Source organism: Camelus dromedarius, chromosome 23 (assembly GCF_036321535.1).
Source record: "Camelus dromedarius isolate mCamDro1 chromosome 23, mCamDro1.pat, whole genome shotgun sequence".
In the NCBI taxonomy this organism is placed as follows: domain Eukaryota; kingdom Metazoa; phylum Chordata; class Mammalia; order Artiodactyla; family Camelidae; genus Camelus; species Camelus dromedarius.
This window is the reverse complement of record NC_087458.1, coordinates 19,581,762-19,598,609: the sequence shown is the minus strand read 5'-3', so window position 1 is coordinate 19,598,609 and position 16,848 is coordinate 19,581,762. Positions and strand designations below refer to the sequence as shown.

At 40.5% G+C, this 16,848-nt stretch overlaps 1 protein-coding gene and 1 long non-coding RNA gene across 6 annotated transcripts in view; one reads left to right on the top strand and one right to left on the bottom strand.

The window, feature by feature from the left end:
• LOC105092772 (uncharacterized) overlaps positions 1–11,686 on the bottom strand; it is a 74,173-nt gene extending 62,487 nt beyond the window's left edge. For both annotated transcript variants that reach the window (XR_010377550.1, XR_010377551.1), the window contains exon 1: positions 11,165–11,686. This is a non-coding gene — a long non-coding RNA (uncharacterized LOC105092772). The remainder of the gene's footprint in view (positions 1–11,164) is intronic.
• Positions 1–14,828, top strand: part of TNFSF18 (TNF superfamily member 18) — a 61,335-nt gene extending 46,507 nt beyond the window's left edge. Inside the window, exons 3-8 of one of the 4 annotated variants that reach the window (XM_064477994.1) lie at positions 225–557; positions 1,412–1,585; positions 1,710–1,903; positions 4,678–4,854; positions 10,258–10,288; positions 12,338–14,828. In XM_064477994.1, coding sequence (XP_064334064.1) covers positions 4,696–4,854; positions 10,258–10,288; positions 12,338–12,684 — 537 coding nt within the window. In that variant the 5' untranslated portion in view covers positions 225–557; positions 1,412–1,585; positions 1,710–1,903; positions 4,678–4,695 and the 3' untranslated portion in view covers positions 12,685–14,828. Of the gene's footprint in view, positions 1–224; positions 562–1,411; positions 1,586–1,709; positions 1,904–4,677; positions 4,855–10,257; positions 10,289–12,337 lie in introns of all 4 variants that reach the window. The other 3 variants (XM_031435747.2, XM_010984533.3, XM_031435746.2) reach the window with 3 other exon arrangements.
• Positions 14,829–16,848: the final 2,020 nt, after the last annotated feature.

Genomic DNA, 16,848 nt, shown 5'->3' with positions numbered 1-16,848 from the left:
TTGTCTCTCTCCCTGGCTACCTGTAAAAACCAAACAAAAAAGCAGTAAGAAATTTGAAGATAAGGAGTGGCTGTTGTCTGTCAGTACTTAAGTTCCTGACATTGTACTTGGTACGTAGAAGGCATTCAGTAACGGTTTCCAAATGAGCCAGGGGAATAACATCCTTTTGTTGTATTTTGGAGTCATTTCATACAGAAAAAGCCAAAACCTTTCTTTCCTCATAGGTTCCCAGTGCCAAAACCAACCAATCTAGCTGTGAGCCAGGGTCTCTAAATTGAACGTGGAAGGCCAGTGCTGAAGTGGAAAAACAGAGGAGAAAGTGTCTCCTGAATTCCTCTACGAACACACGTCACAGTTGGGTGTTGAATGCAGTGATTGTGCCACCTGCTCTCCACTGGCGGAGCTTGTGTGTGGTAGCTGGTCAGGGAGGAAGACAAGCTGCAGAGTAAAGGGAAGATGCCGCCCCATCGCTCCTCTGCCCGGGCTTCCCACGGAGATCCAGGAGATGTGGGCGATGCTCAGTCTTGGGAGTAGCAAGACCGTCTTACTTCAGCTAGGTTGGTAGGTGAAATACATAGTTCTCTGGCGATCCTTTTGATACTGGGCAAGATCCGGTTTAACAGCAAATCTCTTTCATTGTGGTTTCTAGGGTCATGTTTAATGGTTTTAAATAGGAAGTGTGCTATGTTTGCACAATGGAAAGTCTATTTTCAATCCATATTCCAAGCAGGAAGTAATACTTCCCATCAAAAAGGTGCTTAAGATGTTCCTCCCACGGCCAGGATACTGACACAGTACTAGTGAGGCTAGAGAGGACACCTCACCCCCCACCCCCGCCCCGGGAAACAACAAGCCACTCGCACAGAGGACTGAGGCTAGACAGGGACCTACAACCCCACACAGCCTTTCTCAACGATTAGTGGTAAGGCAGGTATCTAGCACAGGAAATTGGTCAACAGACTGGTTACTTAAAGGTTTGAGTCAGTAAAACGTAGACAAACAATGAAGAATTTGGTAAGGGCTCCAAAAAAGTGGACATGCAAAACCAGCACAGAACAAGGCAATGGTGGGGTACAGAAGGGTCTCAGGTCATGGAAGAAAAACAGTTTGAATTCAAACTATCTCCTTGACCACCCTGTTTAGAGTGTTTATTAGTTCCTTAGTATGATCTGGAGATTGATATGTCTCTATACATCTTTTAGAATTTATCGAATGTATAATATGTAAATACGTATATGTATATTTACACATGTACGTACAGATCTATGTATAATGAGATGTACACAGTTCTCTTCACGGAGTAGGCATTTATTCACCTTAATACTGTTGTCACCTTCATAAAATCCTGAGTTTAAAACCCTAGTTATGTATCGTGTCTGTCTCTGATTATTTTCCATCATCTATCCATCAGCTGTGTGTGTGTGTGCCTCCAAGCCACTTGGGCCTTATTTGTCACAACAGTGAGTCCTGATACCCAGCGGAGGCAAGTCGGCTGTAGTGCTCCTCGCTGAGTTCTGACACAGTGAGTGTGTCTCTGACTGAGTGTGCTACACCATACCCGCCCTGTCACAAGGACAAAGGCATGGTAAATAGCACAAATGGGACGGGGAGGGGGTGCAGACCAGAATAATACAGGATTTTGGAGGAATCGGTTGTCTATCTAACTCTCTCTCATAGATTTTAATATTCATCCCACTCTGTTTACACAGCAGCTACTCGACATGCGTCAGCATCCAGAGGGGAGGAAGTACGAGTTTGAGTCCAGCGGGTGGGGACTCCATCCCTGTTCCACTGGGATGGGCAAGTGATTCATCCTCCCTGTGACTTTCATCATTTTGCGTGTGGAGGTGTCCACACAGGGCTGCTTCATGTTCAAGTGGAACTGTGCACAGCGAAGGGGACCGTAAGTGCTGACCAGTTCATTTCAGTGTGATGTGGTCAGTACCTGAACGAGAACCAAGCTTCTGTACATCTAATTCGTTCTGAATTCAAAACAACCAGGAATACGGTTAAAGTTGCTTAATTGAGCCTACCTTCCATGCCTTCTTAATCTGAAAAATACAGAAAGAAAATTTCCTTTTACTCGTTTTTCTGAAATTCCTCATTTTTCTGTTCTTGATTGAGAACTAGCAGATTCCTCAAAGTTTGGTGTTTTGTCATTGTTCATACTGAGTTCTTTTAAAAATTTCTAACATTTAGGGATGTTTTATACCTCAAGTTTTATTCATCAATTTGTACTATTCTCTCAAGGAAGAGTTCCCTCTTTTCTCAGACAATTCATTTCCATGCAACCTGTCTTCTCAACTATTTTAGCTCTTTTAGGTCTTTCTCTTCTGAGGCTCTGACTTTTAGTGTTTGTTTGGGCTTCTGCCTCCCTGTGTGTAAGAGTTTAATCTAGTAGGGTGGCAAATTCCTTGACAGCCGTGTCTCCTTTTTATAGCCGTGAAAGCTGTTAGCAGAGTAGTGGGCTGCTAGTCAATGTTTGGCATGAATTTGCTAATTGGACTTAATTGAAAAAAAATTCTCATTCCAAAGATCTGAGCCAATGACAGGCCGTAAATACAAACACTTGGGTTTCGTGTTCATTAACTTCTTGTTAACTTCTGAGATGTCACATCTGAGATACCAAAAAGGTACCAGCGATGACGCATCACTCCAGAATTTCAGAAGTCTTCCCTACTGCCGCTGGTCCTGACTTGTAGTCTCTTCATTTCAGAACATGTTTGATGGAAAGAAGCCCTGGAATGTATCCTTCTTGAGATAAGCATGGCATCTTTTCAGAGATACTTTCATAAGATTGAAATAATTAATCAGGATATCCCAGAGCCTAATGTTGGTTAAGGGCAGAAGGAGGAACTGGATCTTATTTGGAATAGTTCCTCATTTAAGTACTTACTGAAGTGAGTAAGCAGAGGCAATTCCATTTAAAAGTTGGAGAAAAATCAGGAGAAAGAACAAGTCAGAGAAGCAGGAAGGAGATAGTGTGCCTTTTCAGTGGTCAGTTTTAAATTCTGTGCTGGTGCACATGCATTTCAGACACGATACAAGGGAAAGCTGCAGGGCCAGAGCATCGCTCTTCTGGAGTCAGTTTATTACTCACTCCTGCATCATAGCATCTAGGACAGAGCCCCAGAAACACTGTTGTGTTGAAAAATTATTCCTATGTGACTCGGTGACTCTTTTCTTCAGGGATACTTTATTGATCAAGGTAAATAAAATAGGGCCAAGTTAAAATTCAAAGACTCATTGAGAAATATTGCTGCAGATAGTGTGGTTCTAAGAAATGATGATTGGGTTACAAAGGGCATCCCTGGGCTCAGGCTCCCACCCCACCGTCACCCAGCTATTGGCGTGAAACACTTCTCAACCTCTGTTATCCTTAGCATCCTCTTTCATAAATGAGAATGTTAAGCCTCTAGGCTTTTTTCCTAATTAAAAAAAAAAGTTGATTCTCTTAGAGTAAAAATTTTTTTCTTCAAAATACTTTCATTTTATCCCCTTTTATTTAAATGAACTTCAGCTGAATTATACCTCATGGTAAATATTTTTAAATAATTATTCTTTTCTAGGATTTCATAATTCAGTCTTCACAACATCTCTAAGGAGGGTAGAGAAGAGAGAAACGCTTACGGAACACTTCTTATGAGCCAAGTCTTTCACATTTATTTCATTCTCAAAAAAACCTTAAGAAGTGGACATTTCCTCCATTTTACAACTAAGGAAACAGAGAAGTCAAGTAACATGCCGAAGACCGCGGAGCAGATGAGGGCTGTGCAGCACGAGGCCTCCCTCTCAGTTCTGTCTGATTTAAAAGTCCATGTTCCTTCTAACACATGATCAAAAAAAAAAGAGTAGGCATTCCATTTAACAGATGGAAAGACTGAGGTACAGAGAACCGGAGATTTCCTTAGTTTTGTAGGAAATCAGCATTTTTGGTGCCAGGAAGAAAACTCATGTTTTTTGGAATAGAGTGTGAGCTCAGACCAGAGGACAGGGTGCAAGAAAATATCCTTTTGTCTGTTAACTTTATTTCTACTTGACGCCCAGCACTGAGTTTTCAGAATTTAAAAATGGTGAGATAAGAGAGAATTGAGCTTCTTGTATTGACATATTTTTTAAAATTAAATTTTGGTAGTACACTTGGTGTTTTCTAGAGACTATCTCAGAATGAACCCATCTTACATCTTAGACATTGATGAAACTGTTATTTCTAAACCATGCATCCCAGCCTCCGTAGCTCCCCAAATTCCTGTCTCACACATACATGATACTTGAAGTATGACAGTCCATCTTGAAATTCATTTCTCCCTACAAAAATAATTTTCATTGTACCTGATGGTACTTCAATTTAAAAAAAAAAGTAATTTTCTAATCTGGAAATAGTTTGTAATGCTGCATGCTTCCATACTTCCTCCTGCTTCAGGAAATAACTTTCTTCCCTCTCAACTTCCCTTGTGATGTCGTTTTGTTTCTCTTGGCTTTTAGCCATCTGTTCCTTTTGGTGCTCTCGGCCTGGTGCCAAATGAAAGTCAGCACTTGGCCTAGTAGTATCGTTTCCAACACACGAGAATCAGAAGGAAAACCCCGCCTCTTACACCCACTGCTAATTATCATACTACCACAAAACTGGCTAGTTGCATCATGTGCTCATCACTTGTGAATTTCTGCTTTCCACAGCTCCCATTCCTGCAGAGAATGAGTTTGAGCCACATGGAGAATATGCCTCTAAGCCATTCAGGTCCTCAAGGAGCACAGAGACCATCCTGGAAGCAATGGCTACTCTACTCAACAACAATCATTTTGCTACTACTTTGTTCCTTCAGTACACTCATTTACACTTTGCTCCCACTCAAGGTAAGGAGACAACAGTACCTATTCCTATTTATTCTACTCCTTTTTTTCTTTTATAAGTCTAATTATTATCAGTATTGCCAGAGCTCACTGGAAAAGAGAGACATGTGGGTACAGATAACGTAAATGTAATTCCAGTTTTGTCATGGCATGTGGTTTTTGAGGCTTATTTGAGTGTGGTGAAATGAAAGGTAGTAGAAAATGCTGTTACCTGCAGAACTGAGTTGGGTGGAATCCCTTGATTAAATCAGGCAATTGGCAGATGCCTGTGGAGTATTTTCTCCCTTTCTGGAGCTCTGCTAAACCCTCTTGATGGAATAAAAAGGCATAAAACAGGATGCTTGCCCTCAAGGAATGGGATGCAAGCTATAGTCTTACTGAGGAAAAGACATAATAAGGTAATGGAAAACCAGAATAAGGTAAGTGGCAGATGGTTAGTGTATCTTTGAAAAGGGAAATGACATTGATGTAGTAGGAAGATCAGGATTCTGGTTCTAGGTCTCCCAAGAACTAGCTGTATGAATTTGAAAGACATCTAATCTTTTTGGTTCTCAGTTTTGTCATCTGCATAATGGTGGCAGGAAGATGGATTTGTTCATTACAGTGTTCCTTCTAGCTATAAAATACAGTGATTGATAATTTATGTAAGGGTAGTAGAGAACATAAATGCTTTAGGGGGCAATGACTCTGGGTTAGGTTGATCAGGGAAGGCTTCATGGAGGAAGGAGGAAGCACTTTCCTAGTTGGGCAGCCCCTGATCCTTATCAGGAATTTCCCACTGAGCTCCAGTCCAAGTTGTGGGTCTAGTGAAGGGGATGGAGATACATTAGGTTCTCAGTAGAAGTCTTTTTCTGATTGTTGATTACACAGCACTGACCATAAAGAAAATAAATGCTTCATTTAGGATTTAATTTAATTCAGGATTTAGCCCATTCCTGGGTGCATCTAAAGATTCTGAGCATTGCAGAGAATAAGGTAGTAAGTTCCTAAGAAAGGGCTGTTGTATGAAATCCATGACTATAGAAACATTTTTCTAAGAGAATTGGCCATTTCAAAGATATGGTTCTACCACATAAGATATTTGAAAGCAATTGGGAAAAGATGCAGAAGGAAGCAGTCAAGACACTGTAGTTGTTGGTTTTTAGTTGGGAAAAGTATAGCTTTGGCCAACTTTTTACACAGTAGCCCATTTGTATTTTATAGCTGTACACAAGGGTGTGCAACAGAGGAACTTCTAATCATAGCCTCATTGTCTCAAGCAGAACTCTGAACTTTCTGAAGCAGTGAAGCTTTGAGAAAGGAAAAAAAAAAACAAAACTCAGGAATTCTTAGGGTTTAGATTTCTGAAGAAGGGGAATGGTGAGAACAGCAACAGCTTCCATTTGGAAGTGCCTTTCCTTCTAAAAACTACCTTTTAGTTCTAGAGCCAGATGGCCTTGAAGAACACTGGGTATGTTTTATGTGTCATCCATTCCTGCATGTGATTGGGGAGCCAGTGCAGAGGAGAGGAAGGAAATGCCTTTCTCCAGGGCACACAGCTGCTCTTACAAAGGGAAAGAGGAGGGTTCATTCTGCCAGAGGCATCGGGGACACATCTTGCCGGAACTGAACTTGATTAGTGCCCTGTGTTAGAGCTCTGATTCCAGATTCTTCTAGACGGCATGCAGCTTCTCAGTGAAAGGTTCTGCAGAGTTTGTTCCAAATTTGGGAAAGTTGGAAAGGTTTTCAGGATATTGTCTGGACAGGATGCCATGGAGACTTATTTCCTACGGGAAGAGCCAATGGCCTTGGCCGACAGCGCAGTGATAGTAGCTCATGTATTCCATGCTCCACTCGCCTGTTCCTCCCGTTCCCTATTGGCCACACATTAGTATTTTTGGCAAAGAGGACTGAGTGGCTGGTGGATGGTGAGTCATTTGTCCACTCTAGTTCTTACATACAAAATTCCACTTTCTAGCCTATCTGGGCACTAATTCAAAAACTGGCATGAAGATTGACTTCTTCAAAACCAACAAATTTCTTTGGGAGAATTTTTTTTCTTTTTCCTCTCTCTTCCTTCCAAAGACATTTCACTGAAAGAATGTGCTAGGAGCCCAAGGGGTTGGACTACTCCGAGGTGCACAGAAATTGTCTCTAAGAAATCAAATGTTCAGGAGAGTCCTCTGTTTCAGTGGAATGAAGGATACTTTCAAAAGGGAAAGTTGTATTTAAAAGGAGAGTAGGTTCTATTTCCAAATGTTGATCTGATTGGAATTGGTTTGGAGAAATAATTATGAATTATTAACCCAACTATATAAATCCGGGCTTCAATCAAAGTAGGGTTAGAAGAGCAGCTGATCTTTCTAAGCAAAAAGGAACTAAAGTCAACTTAGAGTCCCCTGTTTCTTTATAAGTGGATATTTGCACCTTCCAAACATTACCAGGATTAGAAATACAGACTGCTCCACAGAGGGGTAGGGGTGGGACTTGAGTCAGACCGGCTCTGTTTGGATCTTAGCCTGGCCTTGCAGCAGCTGCACGGCCTTGGGCTGGTGACGTAATCCTTCTCATGCTTATTTCCTCGTGTGTAAGTGAGTGTGCCGCTTATCTCGCGGAGTTGTGGTAAGGGCTGATGAGATAGTACAGTGCCTGACCCGTAACAGACTCTCAGTAGATAGTAGTGATGAGTATTTACACCAGTACTATGAATGACATTACAATGAGAATAAATTTGAAAAAGACGTTTAACAAAATGGGTACTCCTTGCTTATCTGTTTCACTTTCTCAACCAAAGACTATGCCTCACTGCCAAACAGATGATTTTTGTGATTAAACAGATTTTCATTTGTGGCAGTAATTACAGAATATTAGAAGGGTGGTTTCTGGGTTTCTGTAAGCTCTGAGTAGACATTAAAGCAGCCCCTAGCACAGGATCCAGGATTTCTGTCTCTGGCAATTAGTCTGTCTGTGGCCTCAGGTTTCTGCACACACTTCATATATGAGAATAGATAGCATAAATATTACCTATGGCACCTGTTTTGGCATTCACTTGTATTTAGATTGTTACCCAGTTGCTTCAGGTGTGTAGTCATGTCTTTCTAGAAAGTTTATGAACTTCTTAAGAGGCAAGGACCATAATAAATATATTTGTTTCTCTTGCTTACGATGCTAGCATAATGTTGGCAATGTAGGTGCTTAAAGTTTAATTCTTCTTTATAATGAGCATTATCAAAACCGTTAACACGTAATAAGCAGGACCAGACAGAATATCTGGGCAAAGTCCTTCATAAGACTTACCTCATTTAAACCATCCCTTACTTCACTGGGCTAAGGTGCTGTTATTTCCTCCATTTTATAAATTAGGAAATTGAAGTTAAGGGAGTCCCTATCACATGCCTGTCATTGGTTAAACTAAATTGAATTTCAACAATTCTTCTAAGATACCCCAAAATGAGGATGAAATAATTGCAGGAGTAAAAGCAATTGTAGGAATCCAGTCATTTATCTCCTAGCATAGTGACTTCCAAACTTTCTGATTGCACCTCTCTACCAACAAAATGTTTTTGAGGTCAATCCCACTATGTATGCTAATTTATTACAAGTTATATACAAGCTAATTGTATATATTAAAAAGATTACAAAAAATAGAAATTTATAAGGATGAATCAAGTAATACTTAGTTTATTCACAGTGCAAAGCCATTTTGCTTTTACCGAAATACTGTATTTTACATAGCATGTTAATATGTAAGCATTCTGAAAATAACTGAAATATTTTAGTAATTTGATAAATGTATTTTTATTTTCTTAATCGTAGTTTAACACTTGGTAATACAATAATTTGAGAGCTATATATTCTAGGTTAATTTTCCTTGATTCATGGTTTTGACTGTCATAACTGAAAAGTTACCTCACAAAAAAAATAGATCAAAATGGAAGAGCGCATCTTTGAGTGTGCTTACCACGTTAAGACAGTAAATTGTCAGTCTGTCATCCAATAGTGCAAAGGTCTTTTTAAAAATTAATATTGTCTGAAATACTTCCTTCTCCAGGTTTCCTTACTGAAAAGTGGATGGAATGAGATCTTAACTTTTTCCTAGAAGACTGAGAAGAGGAGCTTTCCTAAGTCTCCTTTGCAGGCTCTTTCTTATTCCCTGTCCTCTGAACATTGCAGTGTCCCACTACTCCTTTCTGTCTATACCCACTGACCTATGATCTTACACAGTCTCAAATCTTAAAGCACACATAGAATTTAACATAAATTTATATTATCAGAACCCCTTAAATTCCATCCTTACAGGTCCCGCGGTCTACTTGACACACCTACCTGGCTGTCTAATGAGCATCACAAACTTGACATGTCCAAGAATGAACTCATGATTCATTTCCCCCAGTTTACTCCTCTTAAATCTCATTCATTTCAGTGATGAACAGTTCATCCTTCTCTTTAGATCATGCCCCAAACCTTGGTGTCATTTTTGTCTCTTCTCATTTTCTCATCTCAGATCCTTGTCAGGAACTCCTGTTGGCTCACTTTCCAATCACTTATCTCTATTGCTAGCACCTTGGTCAGAGGCCATGCTTTCTTGCCTAGGGGATTATACCCATCTCTTAGCTGGCCTCACTGCTTTTGCTCTTGTCAGCCTTTAATTTATTCCTAACATAGCAGCCAGAGAAATCCTATAAACGAAAAAGTTGCATCATGGTTAAGTGCAAAGTCTCATAAGCACTTTGCCACAAGGAAACAAATGAACTTTACAGGGTACAAAACTTATTTATGGCTATACCTTATACTACTACTAAGTATTTTAAAGCCTTTAGTATTTAAATATCTATATTTATAAAATTAACCACACTGAAGGCTTCTTGTAGCATGTAAACTGTTACATTGCAACAGTTTGAAACAGAGGTCTCCTCAAAGCATGTTACTATATCTATGATGCATAATTATCTGAACATAAAATAATGGTGGTTTTATCAATCTGAGATGTAAATATTTCTGTAGATTAATTTCTTATTTAAAATAAAGATAAACATAAGTTTTACTATTTACTTTCACATGCCAGTGGATTCCTTGTGCAGTCACCGGGGTGCAGAGATGACTGTATAGAGAATTTCTATAGCCCAAGAGGAGGAGAGTCCAAGAACAAATAATTATCCTGTGGTCAGAGGTTAAGTGGATGGAATGAGATCTTAACTTTTTCCTAGAAGACTGAGAAGAGGAGCTGTGTAATGAGAGGCAAAGGAAGGAGCCAGCCATCTATGAAGGAAAGCTGAGAAACCCAAACCAAGGTGGAGGGAGGTTTTTTATGTGGCTAGGCAAGAGAAGTTTGCTTCAGGAATCAGAGGCTCTAAATTAGTATCAGTTAATCAGTTAAAGTTGTGACACTATCATCCTGACCAGTTCTTGTTTTTCTTCCCTCTACAGACTGCCAACGAGCCCTGTGTAGCGAAGTTTGGTGAGTAACCTGTCTCACATGTCTCCTTTTTACTTAGTATTTGATGCAAAATGCAAGCTTCAGTGTTGTCCAGAAAGCACTGCATTCTATTTTGTCCCTTCGCCCACGCCCTGGTAAGACCGCACCCAGTTACACCTCTGGGCAGAATGCACAGCACTCTTACAGGCCTGGGAATCTGAAATCCGGGAATCTACTTTTAATTGTTTTAATAAGCACAAGCCTCAGATTTCTACCACCTTTCCCTCTGAGAGACTCAAAGTCCTTCTCATGTTCCACATATCGCTCACGTCCAGTAGAGTGAGTGTGAGGTGCCGTTTTTTGTTTCCAAATGTATATAGAAGAGGAGGGAGAGTTAGGGGAATAGCCCCTCCCTCTGCTCCTTTCTCCTCCCCTCTTAGCTCCTGAGCCACTTTCCCTTATAGTGACCTGGTATTGGCTTAGAAAACACACTATAGAGTTCACAGTTGCACTGAGCTTTTAGGGTATTTCTTAGCATATATACATTTTGGATTGTTCATTGGTTTGAGGTCAAACACCCATTTCCATCTGAGAGCAGACTGCTTCTAGAGTTAATTGCCACTCTTGTTTTCCTATGCAACTCAAACAGCCAGGCTTCCTTGGCTTGTGGGAGGTAGGGCATCTCTTTTTACTTGTGATTTGCTTTTGTTTTTCTAGTGAATGGAGTGAAACTCATGATATGCTTGAAATTCTCTCGTGCTGTGTTAAAAGTTGAGAATCTCAAGTGATGCCAAGATGGTCTTTAAGTGGCCTCCATTACTGAATTAAATATGAGGACCAGTGACACTTCTTCCTTGTAACTTGCCTAGTGTCTAGTACAGGTCAAGCAGGAAAAAAGTTACTGGGCTCTGGACTCACTGGAAATAAAGGGAGACTTCGCTTCTTGCTGTAATGACTTCTCCTGTTTTCTCCTTCAGAGCCCCGTATCAGTCATGATATAAGGTTTCTTTCTAATTATGTGATTGATAAAGGCTTTTGCTCCTATAACAAAAATGGAGAACTAGAGAATAGGCCGAACAAGTATTTTGGGTGGTAAAAGTACTTCCTGGAACTCTGAAATCACACTTCTGTGTAAAAAGTATTAACGTTAGGAAAATGTAAATTCCATATATACCCATAAAAATAAACAAGTCTTGACCCTTTCCCTATCCCGTGACTGCAGTAAATTGGGATACTTACATCTAAACAAATAATTTCCATTTATAAACCCAATAATTTACCAAACCCTCCAGACTTTTTGGAGAGTTTGTATACTCACCCCAAGTGGATCTTGACTGATACATACCCATAAGTTGATGACAATCACCATAATTTGGACACAATGCACCTAATTCAGGGACAGGAATGTATCATTCAATCAAGAAGTGTTAATTGAGCACTCACAAGGTACCAGGAATTCTTTTTGGTGCCGATGATATGGCAGTGGATAAAACAGAGAAGTACTTGTCCTCAAGGATGTTATGTTCAAGTGGGAATAAGGTAGACAATAAACAAATGCACAACTTAATTTATAACATGCTAGACGGTAACACCGTCTATGAACAAAACTAGAACAGGATATAAAGGTAAAAGAGTAGCAAGAGAGCGCTACTCTATACCGACGGATGAGGAAGGTCTCATTGATAGTGATAACATAGTAGGTAGTATTTACAAGGAGAAATATGAGTGTGCATCCTGGACTGCCAGCGTTGGCCATCACCATCCTGTTGTGAGTCCTCTCTTCCTCCCGCCTTTCTTTCCTTTCACTGATGGTGACTGACAAGAGATGCAGTGTCACCTGAAACTTAACCATTTTTCTATTCCAAATTTACTTCCTTAGAGCTTCCCAAGCAAGAGAGACACTTAGGATTTGCGATTTCTCAAAAACAAGGAGTAGATAGATTACTTAAAATATTAAAATTGTGATTGGAGAAAACTAGTATATACCAGGTAAAGAAACAGCTTGTAATTGGGAAAGAACTATAATCAGGAAGAGGATGAAACAAATAACTGTTTTCCTTTTTCTCTGTCTCTCTTGTAAATGTCTTACAGGACCGTTACCTTCAAAATGGCAAATGGCCTCTCCTGAGCCTTCTTGCGTGAATAAGACAGCTGACTGGAGGCTGAAGATACTTCAGAATGGCTTGTATTTAATTTATGGCCAAGTGGCTCCCAATACGGCCTACAAGGGGCGCGCTCCTTTTGAGGTGCTGCTACGGAGGAATGGAGACACCATACAAGCTCTCACGAACAGCACCACAGTCCAGAACATAGGAGGGGCTTATGAATTCCATGCTGGAGATGCAATAGACTTGATATTCAACGAAGAGCATCAGGTTCTAAAAAATAATACATACCTGGGGATCTTCTTGCTAGCAAATCCCCAATTCATCTCCTAGAGACTCGACTTGGCCTCCTCCTCCTCTTCAGCACAAGCAGGGATGCCAGTGGGTAGGATGGAGGAGGCAGATTTTCAATGCCTGCAGTTCATCTGGGTATATAAATCAACACAAACACCAACTCCACAGCATGAGAATTTTCAGTTCTCATACTTATCTGAATGAGAGTCAGAGGAAGGCCAAAGACATCTGGTTACCCCTGACATTGGGTCAGCCAAGACACTCGTGGCTAGAGGACAGAATCTTAAAGTGTCTTTATCTAATCCTTGAATCCCTGGGTGGAAAAATGAAGTCTTATTCCCATGGGAGCCTTACCTGGTATGCAAAAAAGATCCAGGGCAGTGGCCTGGCCTTGTTCTCATATTCTTGGGCTGTGGACTGCTTCACTTCCTTCCTCCCGTATTCCCATCTTTTGAGACTCTCCTCCTAAAAAGAAGTCAGACTGGAGGAGTGGCCACAGATATGCCAACAATGCCCTATTTGAGATCCGATGGCATTCGAGGAATAGAGAACACTTTTGAGAACCACTGGGACAGAGGGACAGGTGGCACTGGAATGGAACGCACTTTATTTGGGAACTTCCCTTGAGTTCATCATACTCAGGATGCAGGGCGCTGTGTCAAACCAGCCAGTCAAAGGGGTCCTCCTGCACCTTCACCTAGGGCTTCAAGAGAACTTGTTTGTGTACGTGTCTAAACATTGTCAGTGGCAGAGAAAGGGTAATCATAAGATTTAACCCCAGAAGTTGGTGTTACCAGTACTGTAGTGTATGTCATATTAATGATTTCATACTTTTAGCTGGCTTTGCAGTTTGCAAAGTGCTTTCATGTATCTAGCACGTGGGAACTCTATGAAGGTACGGCAATGCTATGAAGTTAATGGGGTAGGTATCTTTGGCACAATTTTAACGATGAGAATACAGAGACAGATGGAGCATAGGTAACCTGCTTCAGCCCACAGAACTAGTGATTAACAGGGTCAGTCGGCTTCCCACTGTATCTCACCGTCTTAGCTTTAGGGTTAGTATTTCTGCTAACATAAGTCTATGAGGTTTAGTAAATTCAGTTTTCCAGGAGGTGTACTCTCTTTCAGCCCAAGGAAGGTAGAAGGAAGCTATACCAAATCTTTCATTTCTCAGCAAACTTTGCTGCCTTTGCCTGGAGCAGGGAGCACAGGATGTTCAGGACTTGCTTTAACCCAATCCCCTTCCTCACTTGGAAGAGCCTGTCTTGGTCAAATGTGTTAACTTCTAAAAATAGCAAATGGCACTCAATTCAATGACAGTCTGCTAAAGTTTTGGACTCTGCTAAATTAATTAGCTACTTACGGGTTCTTGTTGAAAGGTATATAATTATGTGATAAGCCAATTTAAAATATTTATGGATATTTGTAAAAAGCTACATTGTTAATTCAGTATCACTATGTAAAGGTAATTTAAAAATATCTATCTTGTGTGCAGCAAAAACTGCTTGGAAGCAGATTAAGCCTGAGCCCAAGATGTTTCTTAGGAAGTCTTTTTTTTGGACACCTGCTGAGTAGCTGTAGGACCAAAGACTTGGATGCCTTGTTCCTCCTGCATTTATATAGTCTCAGGAAATTAAAGTTATACCACATGCTTTTATAGTAACTTGATGGCATTGCTTGGTGTTGAGTTGAACGCAGCAGTGTGCTGGAGTGGGCTAGCACTAGCTCATGAGCTGACTGTGCAATTTTCAGAAATTGCACAATCTAGTTATTAAATACAGTCATCCTTGAAATTGGCCACAGTGGGACGATTTATACCATGGGAATCGGCAAATGCTACAAATCAGGGCTTTTTTTGGAAAGCCATTCACCAGCACACCACTGTTTGTAAAACTCTCCTTAACGACTCCCCTCTGCTGCCTCGTTCCTAAGATTGAGGCAGTCAAGGGAAAAAGTGAAGAAAAGTGAAGCTATCATACTCCCAGCAAAAGTCTCGCATATTAATGATTTCTCAGGGCAAGTGGAAGTTCCTACAGCTGCAACCAGGGAGAAAGGTATAAACAAAGGACCTTTGAATCTCCCTAGTGTTGTAATTTCAGGCTTTGTTTTCAAAGTATACTGTTCCTTGTTTCTTCAAATAGTTGTTTAAACCTATAATAAAATATATGATGGTAAATGGACTGTAGCTGACTTGACTGTAGGTTATCAGACTAGAGTTAATGATCTAGAGAACATGAGAGTGCATCGGAGTAATCCTAGCCTTTGATTACGGCTGTTCCAGTTTCTGAGGGGTTAGTCAGTTTCACTGCCTTCCATCTACCTCCTCAACTCCACCCCACCCACTTTCACTATCAAAGCCATCACCAATCCTTTGCATACAAATTGTTTTTTACCTTCCATTTTGCCCCATCAAGCTGACCTAGAATGTGTTAAGCCTCCACTTTTGAAGATAGCAGTTAATTGACACCAGTCTTGTGCATTTGATGGAGCAGATTGACTAACTCCTTAGATGAAGTATGTCTGTGCATCTTGTAGATGAAATGCCTGCCTTTGGGTTCTCTTTCTCAAGGAAGCAATTTCACTGTTGGGGGTGTAAGAACGTTTTTTCACTAGAATGAGAAGCAAAAACCCAGCTGACTTACAGATTAGGGGTCTTACCTTCAAATAGAAGTTGTAAGTAATGCTTTGGCACGCACACTTTCCTTGACCTGGGAGGATGCATCTCTATTTCGGGGTCACCTGTGACCCTGGCAGCATCACTCTACTGCTCATAACTCTCCTGTGAGTGCCACATCTCTCCACAGGAATCTTGTACACATGCCTTGTCCTTAAAGACTCAGAGTATGAGCTCACCTAAATGTAGCAAAATTCCATCTACCGTCAAGGAGTTGGCCTTTCTCTTCCTGACAGATTTCCTGGGTTGGGTCAGACTCTAGTCCACTGTCAGCTTTAGCTTTCTCAGGTGGGAGTCGGGTCCCAGGCTTTGGCTTCTGATCACAAGAAATAAATCTCCAAGCTCTGCAGGGATTCCCTTGAAGTCCTCCTACCAGGCTTGAGGTGAGAAAGTTCCATTTCTCTGCATCCCTCCTGCAAAGGAAGGGGGTGAGTACTCACTGCATGGCCAGTGTGCTCTCTTTAATTTTATTTCATTCTTTATTTTTTTTGAAGATTTTTTTATTGAGGTATAGCTGATTTATAATATTAGTTTCAGGTGTACAACAGTGATTCAAAATTTTTATAAATTATACCCCATTTAAAGTTATTATAAAATGTTGGCTGTATTTCCTGTGCTGTACAATATATTCTTGTAGCTTATTCATTTTATACACAGTAGTTTGTACCTCTTAATCCCCTACCCCTATCTTGCCCCTCTCTTCCCTTCCCTCTTCCAATTGGTAACCAATGGTTTGTTCTCTATCTGAATCTATTTCTGTTTTGTTAGATTTTTTAAGTTCCACATGTAAGTGATAACACACAGTATTTGTCTTTCTCGTTCTGACTTATTTCACTAGGCATAATACCTTCTAGGTCTATGTTGTTGCAAATGACAGAATTCCACTCTTTTTAATGCCTGAGTAATATTCCATTATATATAAAAACCACACTTTCTTTAACCATTCATCTGTCAACGGACACTTGGGTTGCTTCCGTATCTTGGTTATTGTAAATAGTACTGCTGCGAACATCGCAGTGCATATATCTTTTTGAATTAGTGTTTTTGTTTCTTTGGATATATACCCAGGAGTGGGATTGCCAGATCACATGGCAACTCTATTTTTAGGTTTTTAAAGGAAACTCCATAATGTTCCTCCCTAGTGACCACGCCAACTTACATTCCCACCAACAGTATACAGTCCTTTTTCTCTACATCCTTGCCAACATTTGTTATTTGTGCTCTTTGTGATGACAGCCATTCTTACAGCCCTCCCTTTATAAGTGTTATCACAATCTCTCCTCAACACACCGGCCTCATTTTGTATCCTTGATCTGGCTAAAGTGGCAAGGGGAGCTTAGCTTCATTCTTTTTGAAAATTCTGCATATTGGCAGCAGCAATTATCTCTCACTGTTATCCAGGTGTCAGTCATATTATGTCTGAGCTGAAACTGAGGAAGAGCCCCACTTTGACATCCAGTTATACTTTCATGTGTCTGAAAGATATCTGAGAGACATACACCAAAGTGCAGAAATACAGAATGCCC